The sequence below is a fragment of the Balaenoptera acutorostrata genome, chromosome 2 (assembly GCF_949987535.1).
Source record: "Balaenoptera acutorostrata chromosome 2, mBalAcu1.1, whole genome shotgun sequence".
Classification (NCBI taxonomy): Eukaryota; Metazoa; Chordata; class Mammalia; order Artiodactyla; family Balaenopteridae; genus Balaenoptera; species Balaenoptera acutorostrata.
This window is the reverse complement of record NC_080065.1, coordinates 155,684,767-155,699,090: the sequence shown is the minus strand read 5'-3', so window position 1 is coordinate 155,699,090 and position 14,324 is coordinate 155,684,767. Positions and strand designations below refer to the sequence as shown.

The 14,324-nt window shown below is 40.9% G+C and overlaps 1 protein-coding gene across 1 annotated transcript in view; it reads right to left on the bottom strand.

Moving 5' to 3' along the window:
- The window catches only part of DOCK2 (dedicator of cytokinesis 2), a 418,871-nt gene that overhangs the window by 234,210 nt on the left and 170,337 nt on the right, over nt 1-14,324 (bottom strand). The window contains exon 28 of the mRNA XM_028163781.2: nt 3,565-3,660. Within this exon, the coding sequence (XP_028019582.2) occupies nt 3,565-3,660 (96 nt within the window). The remainder of the gene's footprint in view (nt 1-3,564; nt 3,661-14,324) is intronic.

Genomic DNA, 14,324 nt, shown 5'->3' with positions numbered 1-14,324 from the left:
AACAGCAAGACTTAGCAGGTGGTTGGAAGTGGCAGTGGGCGAGTGAGAGGAAGGGGTCAAGGGCAGCTCCTCAGTTCTAGGATGTCAGTACCGTAAGCTGAGATCGTGAACGCAGGGAGTGTGGAGTAGGCTCCAGGGGGCTGGTGATGCGTTGGGTTTGGGATACAGTGAGTTTGAGGTACTTCAGAGGCATCCCGTTGGAGGTCATGGTTTTCTTGTGGGCACAGACCCACGTCTAACTCAATTCTGAGCCTTTGCGCTGAGTATATAAACGTTTCTCAGAAAATACTGAATGAATAAACACATGAATATTACGTAGAAGAAACACATATGCAAATGCTTCTCATGTAGTATTACATTTAATTCTCACAGCAACTCTATGAGGAAGGTCTGTTATTACCCCCATTTTACAGATAGGCCTAAGCCTTATGGTACAAGAGAGAAGCTATATATGTCAAGTTCACAGATAAAAATGACTTAAAAAAGAGGCAGAGCACATGGAAAGATGCTCAACATCATTAGTCATCAGGGAAATGCAAATTAAAACCACAACGAGATGCCACTAGAATTGTTATGAATCCACTAGAATTGTTATAATCCAAAAGACTGACAATACCAAGTGTTGGTGAGGATGTAGATAAACACAGAACACTCATACACTGTTGGTGGGAAAGTAAAATGGTACAAACACAGTGGAAAACAGTTTGGCAGCTTCCTCTAAAGTTAGACATACACTTCCCATAGGCCCAAGCAATTCCACTCTTACGTTTCTACCCAAGTTAAATTAGAGTATGTTCACACAAAATGTGCATGTGAATGTTCATAGCAGCCTTATTCATAATGGCCAAAAATCAGAAACAATTCAAGTACCTATCAACTGAAAATGAATAAACAAAATGTGATATATTCATACAGTGTAATACTATTCAGCAATTAAAAGGAATTAAGTACTGAAACATCCTAAAATATGGATGAACCTCAAAAACATTATGCCACAGAAAAAAGCCAGCTACAAAGGGCCTCAAATTGTCTGATTTCACTTACATGAAACCTCCAGAAAAGGCAAATCTATAGAAACAGAAAGTAGATTAGCCGCTGCTGACCTAGCTGGGGTGGGGCTGGAGGGGTAGGAGTGGGACGGAGAGGGACTGCAGACAGAACTTCTGGAGGTGAAAAAAGTGCTCTAAACTGAATCCTGGCTATGGTTGCACACTGTGTATATTATAAAAACTCAACGAACTGAATGCTTATAATGGTTAAATTTTAAAGTATTTAAATTATATCTCGATGAAACTGTTAAAAAAAAAAAAAAAGAAGAAGATGAGACAGCCGTGTGATTTAGAAGAGATGGGGAGATCTCAACCAGGTCGGTGAGATTCGGACAGCTTTATAAGGGAGTGTATTTGTGCTGGACCTTGAAGACTAGATAGGACTTCAACAGATTAAGATGGCACATAAAGGAATTCCAGACAAAGAAAGCAGCATGAAAGTGAAAAAGTGCCAGGCATGTTTAGGCAATGTGCAGACATCCATGTTGGCTGGATATTTGGAGAAAAGTAGATGAAAAGGCTATAAATTTTGGTTACGGCCAGATCACAGAAGCTACGAATGGCCAGACTAGTGCATTTACGCCTTAATTTGGTAGACAGTGGGGAGCCGCTGAACATTCTAGAGCAGGGGAGTTTCCTGGCAAAGATGAACAGGCCAGCAGTGAGCAGCGTGCAGTGGAAGGGCCAGCAACCAGGACAGAGCATCAGATTAAAGTCTCAGCACGAAAGAGGGCCAAACTATGCTCACCTGACTATGTCGATAACGCAAAGGGACAGACAGACACACTGTACCAGAGAGAAAGGAAGATAATAATAATAGACACCAGTTATTAGGCGCTTTCTATGATCCAGGCACTGTTTTAAAGAATCACTGCTCTGAAGGAGAGACAGAGCGTGAAGAGCCTGCTATAGATGGAATGAGCCAAATGGATGGATGACCATCTTTAGGTCTGGCTCCAAAGAGAAGGAATAAAGATTAGGGAGGTCATAAAGTGTTTATTTAAGGTGCATTATGGGAACTGCAGATATGGAAGATTATAACTGAGTAAGAAATGGTGATGCTTTTAAGGTGGAAGGACAGTAAGACAAACAACAGAGAATGATTTACATGGCTCTCTGCATCAGTCAGGCAGGAGTACCCAGCACTGCTGGTGCCCTCTGAGGATGTCACCACTCCTTTAAATGTACATAATATACAGTAAGGAACCATACACTGACATGAGTAGACAGAACCAAATGGGTATAAAGAAGATGGTTACACCTGGCTGCTTCTAGAGATCAAATCCTTGCCAAGCTACTGTTAGAATAAACACTCAGCATGTTAAGTTCTGTAACCATGAAGCAGGACTATAGTTATTGACATCAACATCCCCAAACCGGCTCATACTGTACCAGTTTAAAGCAGACATCCCAAACTGGCTTTCTGAGAGCTGAACCCAGCTGTTTGAGGATCATAAAATGTTTATAAATATTTTTTAGTTAGCTGCCAACACTTAAACATCAGGAAATTTCACATAAAGTATGGGGAGTTTTAGCTTCTCTCGAGAAGTTGGGAGTTCTAGCAGCTGTATGGCTAATCCCACATGGTGTCGGTCAATCAAAGCTGAGTAGTACTTGTCTTCATTAAACTTTAGAGTCCCCGCCTGGTACATTTCATTCTTTCCTTCACTCATTCAGTCACTCATTCTTTCATTCATTTGTTCAACAAGTATTTATCAAGTACTTACTATATGCCAGGTACTGCTGTAGGGTCCAGAGATACAAACAACAAAATAGACAAAAATCCTTTCAGTCTGGAGCTCATATTCTTACAAGGAGAGCCAGCGAATAAACAAATAAATAAAGGAATATATATCTATATCTATCTATATATCTATATAATCTATAGATATCTATATCTGTATCTATCTGTATAGCTATATAAATTATATAGCTATACAGATAGATATAGATATATATCTCACTCATATGGTGATAAGTACTAAGAAGCATGAAGGAGAAGGGCGTAGAAATTGAAAGAGGATGGAGGGGTGTGGGGTATTATAGACAGGGCAGTCAGGGCAGGGAAGCCTCTCTGATTAGATGGCACCTAAGCCAAGATCTGATTAACAGGAGGGCACAAGCCCTCAGACCTGAGGGAGAGAGAAGCCAAGCAGAGATGGAAAACCACCAGTGAGTTTAAGCAAAGGAGTGACATGGTTGGACATGCCTTACTTACAAAAGGCTTCTCTCTGGTGAGAGAACCTTCCACCATTCATAGATGAGGAAGTTGAGGCTCAGAGAGGCGCAACTCACCTGGTACACTCATCCTGGTAGACAAGTTCTAAGTCTAATTTTATTTCAGCAACTTGAGTTAACTCTCATGTTCTCCCAACCCACGCAGGAAAAATCTGACCCATGTAGTCCAAAACAAAGCAACAATTGGTGCTGAATGTTTGACGAGACCTGGTGTTCCAGAAAATTCATTCCTTGACCCCAGTTTGAAATGCTTGACAAGAGGAAAAGATCTACTCACAATCAGAATGTGATCCCGCCCCATCGTGATGACTGTCCGGTTCACCGTGCGAAGAAGCTGGACCATGATTTCTTGGATGTGGTGGTAGGTGAAGGCCTGTAACACAATCAGAGACATCTGTGTGACAACCGGGACATTGTATCTGCATACCCATCCCACAGGACATACAACAGTTGTCAAACATGGTGATCACCAAGATCACCGCCACCACTACCGTCAGCATCCACATCAGCACCATCATCATTGTAATCACTGTCGTCATCATATCTCCATTGCCATCACCACCTGGCTTTGGGCACCAGGAACTTCACTAACCACCTTAAATATAAGTCAGTGATTAAGAGCTTAAGCTCTGGAATCAGAAACTTACGGTTCAGAATAGTAACTCTGTCAAGAATTACTGTATTATATTGGCTGAGTTACCTAACTTCTCTGAACCTTGGTTTCTTCATCTGTGTAACAGGATCTAACCTGGAGTAAGGAGGGGATTTGATGCAGGAAATTGGCTATACAGGTGATGAAAAAGCTGAGACACCAAAGAAGGTAACTTAGGGATTAGCAACAGCAGGTGGCCACTGTCATCCCTAGGCTGCAGAGACAAATACAAGGAGGCAGTGTTTCTGGAGCCCGGGACTGGGGTTATGTGATGGTAACTGTAATATGGGAGAGCTTTGTGCAGTAGACACTGCATTATCCACATTGGAGGAAATCCACAATGAGTCAGGTTGTAACATTTATAGGGTTCTGTCCACTTTAAATACAAGTCCCTGAACCTTGGGTAGGACTTAGCGATGCTTTTTGAGCATTTTTGGGGGTAGGCAAGGGTTTCATGCATGTTTACCTACACCCTCAGATCCTTTTACCGGCATAGACTTAAGGTACAGATTTTCATTAATGCATACCTGGGAGAGTGGTCATGGCCAAGAGGAAGGGCCTTGGGATTATAAATTCAGTAGCTCTGTGTCTGAGTTCCAGCTCTGCCCTTGCCAGCTATGTGACCTCACTTGTCATCCTAACCTTTCTGAGCTTCAACTTCCTTATCTATAAACTGTGGAAGGTTCTCTCTCAAGTCTTTCAAGGTTGACGTGAACATAAAAGTGACACATGCCATGGTGGAAAAATACACTCGCCTAATTCCACTGCAGGAGAATCTGTAGGTCTGAGATAGATCCTGGACATCTGTGATTTCTGAATTTTATGTGGGCTATTCTGATGGCTGAGAACCATGACACAACACAGTAAAGCTCTAGAAATGAAGGCTTGTATTTGGGAACATCCTGTGACTCCAGCACCTAACCAGACCCTGACATCAAGAAAGTGATAAATAAATGGTGGCTGAAAAAGCAGATGACCACTCACTCATTCATAGGCACCTTATTAATCTTTGCTGCATTCAACTGAACCGTGGTTTGTCTCTTAATGTAACGAATGAATGGAAAATAGATTCATAGTTGGGGGAGGGAGAATGAGATAACAAAAGAAGATGTGCTTATTAAAAAATTCCCTCCCCTCCCAATGTGCTTTCCGTGACTACTGGCACCCAAAGACGAATAACCCAGACCTTGCTTTCTCTCTCTGCCCCAGACTCACTTCTTCTGTATGTTGGCTAATCTCCGACCCCCCAGCCCTGTGGAGCTCACCAGAAGAATCTTTGCCACCAGAGCTTCCATCAGAGCATATATTTTACAGAAACAATTTCTCATACTCCATTAAATCCATCCAGACCTCAATCTCTTGCTAGGTTTGAGCTCACCCCCCACCATCCAGCCTTTCCCCACATCTGGCATTTCCTCCTGATGCTCAGTAGTGGGCAAGAGAAAATCGCCCTTTACTTCTTGGCTGCAGGTGAACTTCTCTCCTGACTGCCATCCCGTTTGTTTCTTCAAGCCTTTTTACTGACTTACAATCTCGTATTTCTTGCATTATATGAGCGTGATGCTTATGGTAATAACCACAATAGCTAACTTTCTGTGAGTTCTTACTAAATGCCTGGCACCTCACTAAACATTTTACTTCCTCTCACAACAAGATTGACGCTGTTATGATCACCATTGTTCAGATGAGGAAACTGAAGCCAGAGAGGTTAAGTAATTTGTCCAGGGTCACACAGCCAGAAAGTCAGGGAAAAGAATTCAAACCCAGAAGTCTGGTCCAGAGCCTGGTCCTCACCCAAACCCCACCCAGGCTGACTGGAACATGAACACAGATCTCTGGTTGTTACTTTGGAACCTCATTAGCCTCTTTCCATATGTCAAGATAGATAGGTACCCTGCCTTCAATTCAGCCAACTTCCAACTGCCTTCAGTGACTTCTGATCTTTTCTTTCCCGTTTAGAAAATCTTCAGTGCTTTTTTTTCATTACTCCTTTATCTTCTCTTCATTCCTTTGCAATTTCATCAACCTAAGCCCACTGCAAATTTATATGATAGTTTCCATTTCATGTTATTTTTTTTTTCAGGGTTACATCTCTTCCTTTACCAATAGAGATAATAAAACCCTTTTATCTTGCCCTCCTGCCCGCTGCTTCTTTTAAATAGTCATTTCTTCTTAGTCCAAAGAGTAGCAATTCGACTGCTTGGCAAGTTCGGTATTTAAAAGTCGAAAACTGACAAATTCAATTTATTTCACTCTGAAAGCTCCCAATAAGGGAGGCTGTGTAGCAGAGTGTTCTGGGATCAGACAGATTTGAGTTTGAATCTCAATTCTGCTTATTTGAGCTGGGTGACCTTGAGCAAATTACCTTTCCTCTCTGAGTCTCAGCTTCTTTATTTATAAAATGTGGCAAACAGTAGAAACCTCAAAGTACTGGTTTGAGGAATAAAGAAAGTACTGCAGGGAAAGCCCTCGATACTAAGGGTTGGCGCGTAGTAAGCCTTCAATAAGTGGTGGCTGCAACTCACGTTCCCCTAGGTCTGCAGCAGCATTCCGGCCAGGCTTGCAGATTCCCATCACGTAGCAGAGAGTGCAGGACAAGGCAATGCATAATCTAAACTCTGGATGATATCGAAATGTCGTCCAAAGAATGTATAGCATATATGCAAATGGAAAACTTTCAAGATGATAAACCTGTGCGAAGCAGTAAAAATGCAGCCACAAATCACCCGCCGTTAATCGATCCACTGCCAGGCAAGTGGCGGGAACCTCCAGGAAAAGTGTCTTCCGGGCTCGACTAAACAGTGGCTTATAATTGAAATGACAAAGTCAGTCTTCCTATTATGGCCCTGGCAAAGAAATTAATCCATCCAACCTAAATATGTTGCAAATTGTAGTGACTTTTTTCTTTTAATAATCATAGGCTGTGAGATCTGGAAGGAACTTGGAGTCCTTTCTTTAAATGAAATCTTATCCATAAACCTACTACATAACATAGTGAAAGGAGAACTTGAAGTGGGTGGGGCAACCCCTGTCTTCCTAGCTCACCCTAGGCCTGAAGCCAGCCCAAGGACTTTGTAGGATGAGATTCAAAACTACTGCTTTCCTACAGTATTTCCAGAATTGTAAAAGAGCATACCATATATGAGACAATTTAAAGTAATAATACACAGACACAGCATTTCCTAACTTTGAATCAAATTATGTGAAAGGTATCTCCTTCTTTCAGTTTTTTCTTTAACCCTTTTGATAACACCAAGTAGAAAAAAATCTCTCTTTGGCGCTAATATGTTTTTAATACCCCTTTAGTTCATGCAAGACTCCTTTTTTAACAAAGAGGAAAGTCCTCAGGTTACAGCAGACAGTACACAACAGCATCTAGTTAGAACTTAATAAAATTGTTTCATTTTTATTGTGTTTATTTTTAAAGTTATATTTATGGCAAGTGTTTAGGAAAAAGATCCAAAACTTGGAAATAAAGCAAAACGAGGATGCATGGTTTTTATTTTATTTATTTATTTTTTTGAGCCTACTATTTTATTTTATATTTTTGAATGTTTGGATTTTATTTTATTTATCTTTTTATACAGCAGGTTCTTATTAGTCATCCATTTTATACACATCAGTGTATACATGTCAATCCCAATCACCCAATTCATCACACCACTACCGCCCCCGTCACTTTCCCCACTTGGCGTCCATACGTTTGTTCTCTACATCTGTGTCTTAATTTCTGCCCTGCAAACCGGTTCATCTGTACCATTTTTCTAGGTTCCACATATATGCGTTAATATGCAATATTTGTTTTTCTCTTTCTGACTTACTTCACTCTGTATGACAGTCTCTAGATTCATCCACGTCTCTACAAATGACCCAATTTCGTTCCTTTTTATGGCTAAGTAATGTTGCATTGTACCTATGTACCACACCTTCTTTATCCATTCCTCTGTCGATGGGCATTTAGGTTGCTTCCATGACCTGGCTATTGTAAATAGAGCTGCAATGAACTTTGGGTGCATGTGCCTCTTTGAATTATGATTTTCTCAGGGTATATTCCCAGTAGTGGGATTGCTGGGTCATATGGTAATTCTATTTTTAGTTTTTTAAGGAACCTCCATACTGTTCTCCATAGTGGCTGTATCAATTTACATTCCCACCAGCAGTGCAAGAGGGTTCCCTTTTCTCCACACCCTCTCCAGCATTTGTTGTTTGTAGATTTTCTGATGATGCCCATTTTAACTGGTGTGAGGTGATACCTCATTGTAGTTTTGATTTGCATTTCTCTAATAGTCAGTGATGTTGAGCAGCTTTTCATGTGCTTCTTGGCCATCTGTATGTCCTCTCTGGAGAAATGTCTATTTTGGTCTTCTGCCCATTTTTTGATTGGGTTGTTTTTTTAATATTGAGCTGCATGAGCTCTTTATATATTTTGGAGATTAATCCTCATGGTTTTTAAATAGAGCATTTCTGATAAGCCCATACTGGGGGAGAGGAGAAAGATCCTCTTACCCTCTCAGGAAATGTATCTTTATTTGATTAACCATCTACAATTGATTAGAAACCAGAAATATCATAGCTATATAAAGATGGAGGTTAACTTGTAGAAAAATGACCAAATGTGATTTTTTTTGTTTTGCTTTTTGCTGGTTCTCTAAAGTTTCTACTGATCTGTAGAATTTTGTCTTACATGTAAGGACAATTTTCTATAAGCATCTCTTCTCTCCCACAAAAAAATCAAGAACTCTAAATACTTTTGAATCAGCTCTTTCATTGTTCAGCTTGTTCCCTAGTTTATCAAATAAAACTCTGATACATGCTCACTATCTAATTGTATAAGATGATATTTTTAACCGTTTGAGGGCTCTACGTTATACAAGTGATGCTGACTACTTAATGGCAGTGATATAAATTTCTTTATTTTTATCAAAGTTACAAATGTATGTAGTTTAAAAACATTCTCCAAGGTTCATTAAAAAAACAAAACAACAAAACAGCAGTGCCTCACCTTTTCCTCGCCAGGGGAACTTCTTTACTTCTTTTAGCTGATGTAGTTGTTATTTTGGTATTTGTGACCATGTTGCCAGTAACACACTTGCATTACTTCTTTTTTAAGCAAATGCTTTCCTCTTTCTGGTATTATCTGTAAACTCTCCACCATATAAGACAAGGATTTCACTGTTGTTCCCCCCTCTGCCCCATTAGGCCCTGGCATCCTTCCCATTTCTCCTTCTTCCCATACAGCTATACTCTAATTTTGGTTTGATCAATAGTTGGTGTTTAAAATGTTTTGTGAACTATGACCAATTCCCATTTCTTGTACAACTTTTCATTTCCCAAAATGAAAAAAAGCAATTTTGGGGGAAAAAAATCAGATATTCCTTTTAGTTCTTTGGATGATTGTTTTTAAACTAGATATTTTCCCTAATTCATGATTGCCTCTTCTCCTATTTTTCAAAATTCTCTCTGCCTATCTTTAAGTTTGCTTTGCCTCATGGAGTCACTGTTTTCCTCTACGTTACTCGTCTTCTGTTTGCCTGTTTTGCACTCTTTCTTGTTAAGAGTTCTTCCTTAGTTCTCTGTAACCGGGTGGTGGTAGGTCACATTTCACTGCGGGTGACTCGAAGGCTGTTTGCCAACTCTGGGCATATGAGTAGAGCTTGTGGCCTGGGAGCTTCACTGCAGGGTGATCTGGTTGGGACAGTTAGTAGGAGAGGTTCAAGTATCAGTATATACAAGTTTTTCTTCTGGATCAGTCTGGGCTGGTCGGATTACACAGACGAGAATTCTCTGAGGTCTCTTGTCTGAAGGGTTAAGACCTGGCTGCCAGCATTCCAGGAGCTGAGTGGGAGGAAAGTGCAGAGCCTTCAGCTTCCAGGACGCATACTCTGATTAAAAGCTTGTTGTGAGTATGGCATCGCTGCCTTCGATTTTGCCTGGTGTATGCTACTCCAGATGCCCGCTGTTTTATCCTCTTCATAGAATAAACCTCCAGTGACCCAGCCGCATGGAGTCAGGCTGCTTCTTACACAGACTTGCAACTGATCCTACTTGTTTGAACTCCTCTCCTTCATCCCACCTCCGGCAGCACCCGGTACTACCATTTCCTGAAACTGGGGGAATCTTTGCTTTAGATTGGAAGAGTTTTCAGCTTTCCCCACTGCTGGCTTATGAATCACCCTTCTTGGGTCTGCTGCGTCATTTATTACTTTTCCACTTGATATCTACCTTCCTTTTAAAATAACTCCCTTTAATATTTTTCAGTAGGTTTTTAACAGGGAGCAAAATATATAACTATGTTTCATCTACCATCTTTTCAGGGATTTCTACCCTAAAATTTCATGTTTAAGTGTTTATAAGTGAGCTGATTTAATTAGAAATATTAAAAGTACATGGGATAATGGTTAAATAACAAAAAATGAGATTGTGCAATACAAATGTCTGAGGCTTTGAAAAGAGTTCTAACGCAGCTCCTAATTTTACAGAAAGAAAAACTTCCATTTTTTTTTTGGAGGGGGGTGCGATAGTATAAGGTCATGTGACCAGTGACAAGTCGTGTCATCAGAGCTACAATGAAAAATCAGTTCTACTGAGCAAGGTCCAGCCGACCGTTCCCTCTGCTCCAGCATGCGAACAGTCTTGGTCCTTGTGTTCATGCCAAGGACAATCCCAGCTCCTCTTTTCAGTATTAAGATGAAGAATACCAGGTCACAGCTACAGAGTTAAATCCAAAGACCTTCTTTGTTCATTTAACAAAAGAGAAATAATGCACATTCTGACCATAACATCTATGGCCACTACTATTTTTCTCTGCTCTATGTTCCTATATAAGAAAGTCTTTTCAACCTCTTTCTGATCTTGAAGGTACCACAAACACTCACGTAGAAAGAAAATATCCTAAATTCCAAAAGAGAGTACCAGCCATCACCTAAAGCAGAGTCGCCCTCTCTCTTTTTTTGGCTCCTGGAGGTGATGTGGTTTTCTCATGAGTTCTGGGTTTCATGCTAGTTTATTTCCTCCCGTGTGAACTGGTTTCCATCCTGAAAGACTTGACTTCACTGCACAACAGCTCATTGTATGAAGCAAGCGACAGAGGCAGCTGCTGACTCAAGAGAAGTGGGAGTCGGGGTCAGTGAAGTCGGGTGGGGGGGCTTTGCTGTACCCCATCATCTCTGCCTCTCCTACCCACTGGACCCCGCCCCCCCCCACTTCCCAGGTAGGACTTGGGCAATGCCTTCATGTGGTCATGAGTGCCTGCACCATGGGTTAGCTTTCTCTAGAAGGGGAGAGTTTGAGTTGGTGGTAGAGGGAGATAATAAAGGAAAAGAAGACGTGGGTTCTCATTCTCACGCTGCTGTTACCTGACAATCTTGAGGTCATCCTATAAGCTAGGAGCTGTGCATGTAGACTTGACATCTATGATCTCATTTAGTTTTTTAAAAAAAATCCAGTGAAGCCCCAGATGTGAAATATGAGGGTTAAGAGAAGCTTAGTCACTTGCCCAGGAATTATCCACTCACTGCGGGCCAAGCCTGAACCCAAGCTCAGCTCTGTCTAATTCCATGCTCCTTCCCTGATACAAACTGCGGTGGTGCTGGGAGGTGGGAGATGCTTCAGGCCCTCCAAAATCTCTCTGGCAATGATTCTCAGGGTTACGAAAATACAGAGTCTCTCCTCGCACAGAGGTTATGGAGCTACCACTAATTATGCTCCTTTCTTGTGTTGGTCAACCTTACATCTCTGAGCCTCAGTTTCCTCATCTGTACACAGGCATAATCGCACCCACAGTATCAGAATTATCTTGAGAATCTCATGATTCTCTGCAGGTATTTCTAACACTGATCGCTAATATTTTTTGAGCTTTTACTACATGTTGTGCATATATTACCTTAAGGAATTCTGCAAGCCCCTCCCTATGAAATGCAGGAAATACTTCTATTATCCCAGATTTACAGATGAGGAAATAGACTCTGGCTGTGGTCACACACCATGTAAATGCTGATCCAAGCTCCAGCCCAGGCCTGTCTGACTCCAGAGTCCAGGCTTGTAACTACCACTGCCTCCATATTTTAGGATCACAGAAATGAATGGATGCAGCAGTACTTTGTAGATGATAAATCATTCAGCAAATTTGTCCAAAGTAAATAATAACACAAACATTTGTGTGCACAGCTGTTTATAGCATATTGTATTGCTTATAATATCCAAATGTAGCAAGCAAGATAAATGTCCCCAAATCAGGGATCCTCTTATATAAATGATGGTTTATCCACACAGTGGAGTAGGAGAGCATAGATATTCCTTGATCTGGAAAGATATCCTTAATATATCAGTAAAAGGAGACTACAGAGCACCACATGTGATAGAAGCCCATTTACGTTTTTGAAAAATATTTTCTATGTCCTAAAGGTCTGGAAAAATGAATAGGAAATCATTACACAGGGAGAAGAGGGAGAGATGTGAGGTTAAAGGGATAATTTACTTGCTATGGTTTGTTGGACATTTTCACAGTAATCATGTATAGTAACAAAGAAAACAGAACTACTGCCCAACTGGAACAAAAGGAAAGTCAGTCTACACACCTAAGGAATCATATTACAGAGGACTGAGAGGATACCTGTGAGGGACTGCGGTGTGCTGCAGGCAGCCCTGTGTTCAGAGGCGAGGGTGCTTCCCCTCCCTGAGAGCTCCCACCCTGTGCTAGCGTGGCCATGCAGTCTCAGCGCTCACATGCTGGAGGGCTGTTGTCAACGTTACCGAGCGGACAGAGAAGAACTACAAAGTCACGTAGGTTAACACTTTTGTAGAAGGCGCAACTATGCAATATTTTATTCCAGTTATCAGATGCTTTTAACTTCCATTTCCTGGCAGGTGAAAAAAAAATCTACTTAAAGCAACCAGAAAAAGAAAAAAAAAAATGACAAAACCATCACCTCCCACAGAAAAATCCCATTGTGCCTAGAGAGAAATGTTGCTTTTATTCAGATCCTGCAAGTTGCTCTGTGGGGCTTTTATTAAAATACACTGAAATCTCCAACCTACAGCCTAGAGTGGAAAAAATGAACCTCCCAAGGTCTATGAGTCCAACATCTTAATGCTGATGAATGGAGGCCGGTTGGAGCCATTTGTGAAGATGTACCTTGGAGATGCTCCACTTTTGGGCTTTGTTCTTCAAAACAGGAGGAATCTACGGGGATTGTGTAAGGAGAAATGGATAAAGAACACAACTAACATCTGTTGAATTCATACTATGTGCCAGGCAATGGGCTATGTGCTTTGTATTTATTATCTCACTGCATCTTGACCAAAACCCTGGGAATAAGTACTACCCTATTTTAAGATGTAAAATAAGATCCATTCTAATCTGATTATTATTACTGTTCAGTATATACCGAGTACTTAATATATGCCAGATACTATTATAAGTTCTTTACACGAATATCTCAGCTAATTCACAGAATAATCTTACCAATCTACTACACTGGTTCTCCCCTTGTTACAGATGAGAAAATTCAGAGGTTTATGAGACTTGTCCAAAGTCACAGAACTGTAGGTGACAGAACTGGATTTGAATCCATGTCCTCTTGGTTGCAAGGCTCCTGTGTTGTATACATGGCTATTTACAGCAATTTTGTATTGTCTATAATAGCTAAATGTAACAAGGAAGATAAATTTGCAAATGGCCCACCAGAAATTGGCACCTTTAAGGTCTCCACTGTAGAAATGGGGTCTGTGAACTATTTATAATATTTTTAAAAAATTAACAGAAATTGTACACTAACTCATTTTCAGTGTTATTACATTGGCTTAGGGCAATGTCAAAATTCCATGTTTGAATGAGAATAAGATAAACTCCAGATAGGAACGCTGTTTAACTCTGCTGGTTTAGAAAATTCAGAAGGCGCTTATATATTACCCTTTTTTTAATGAGTAAATAAATTATCTAATGTTTAATACATTTTGCTTGTTCAGGAGACAATGTATTTTACGCCTCCATCAGAATATGGTAAGGAGTGGTGGAAAAAACCCTGGTGGTGAAGATCTTTGCTCCTATTTATCCAGAAAGTCATTCAAATATGGTTCCATCCCTCCATGTCCTGATTACGCAGAGAGCCTCCTCCCCCCACTCCTGCTCTCCTCTCTGTCTCCCCTTCCACTGGCAGTCTGGCATTTCTCTTGTTTCCTTCTGCTTTATGCCTCTGCTTTGTCACCAGCCTTCACCCACCATCCTGGGATGGCTTTAGCCACAGGCAGAGAAGGTACCTATTCGGACCAGAATGATTCTCCCCCACCCCAAATATACCTCCAACTATTTGTTGATATTTGAGGTTCCATGAATAAAATGTCATTCTTTGACTGAAGGCTAATTCTCTCCTGTTAAAATGAGGCCC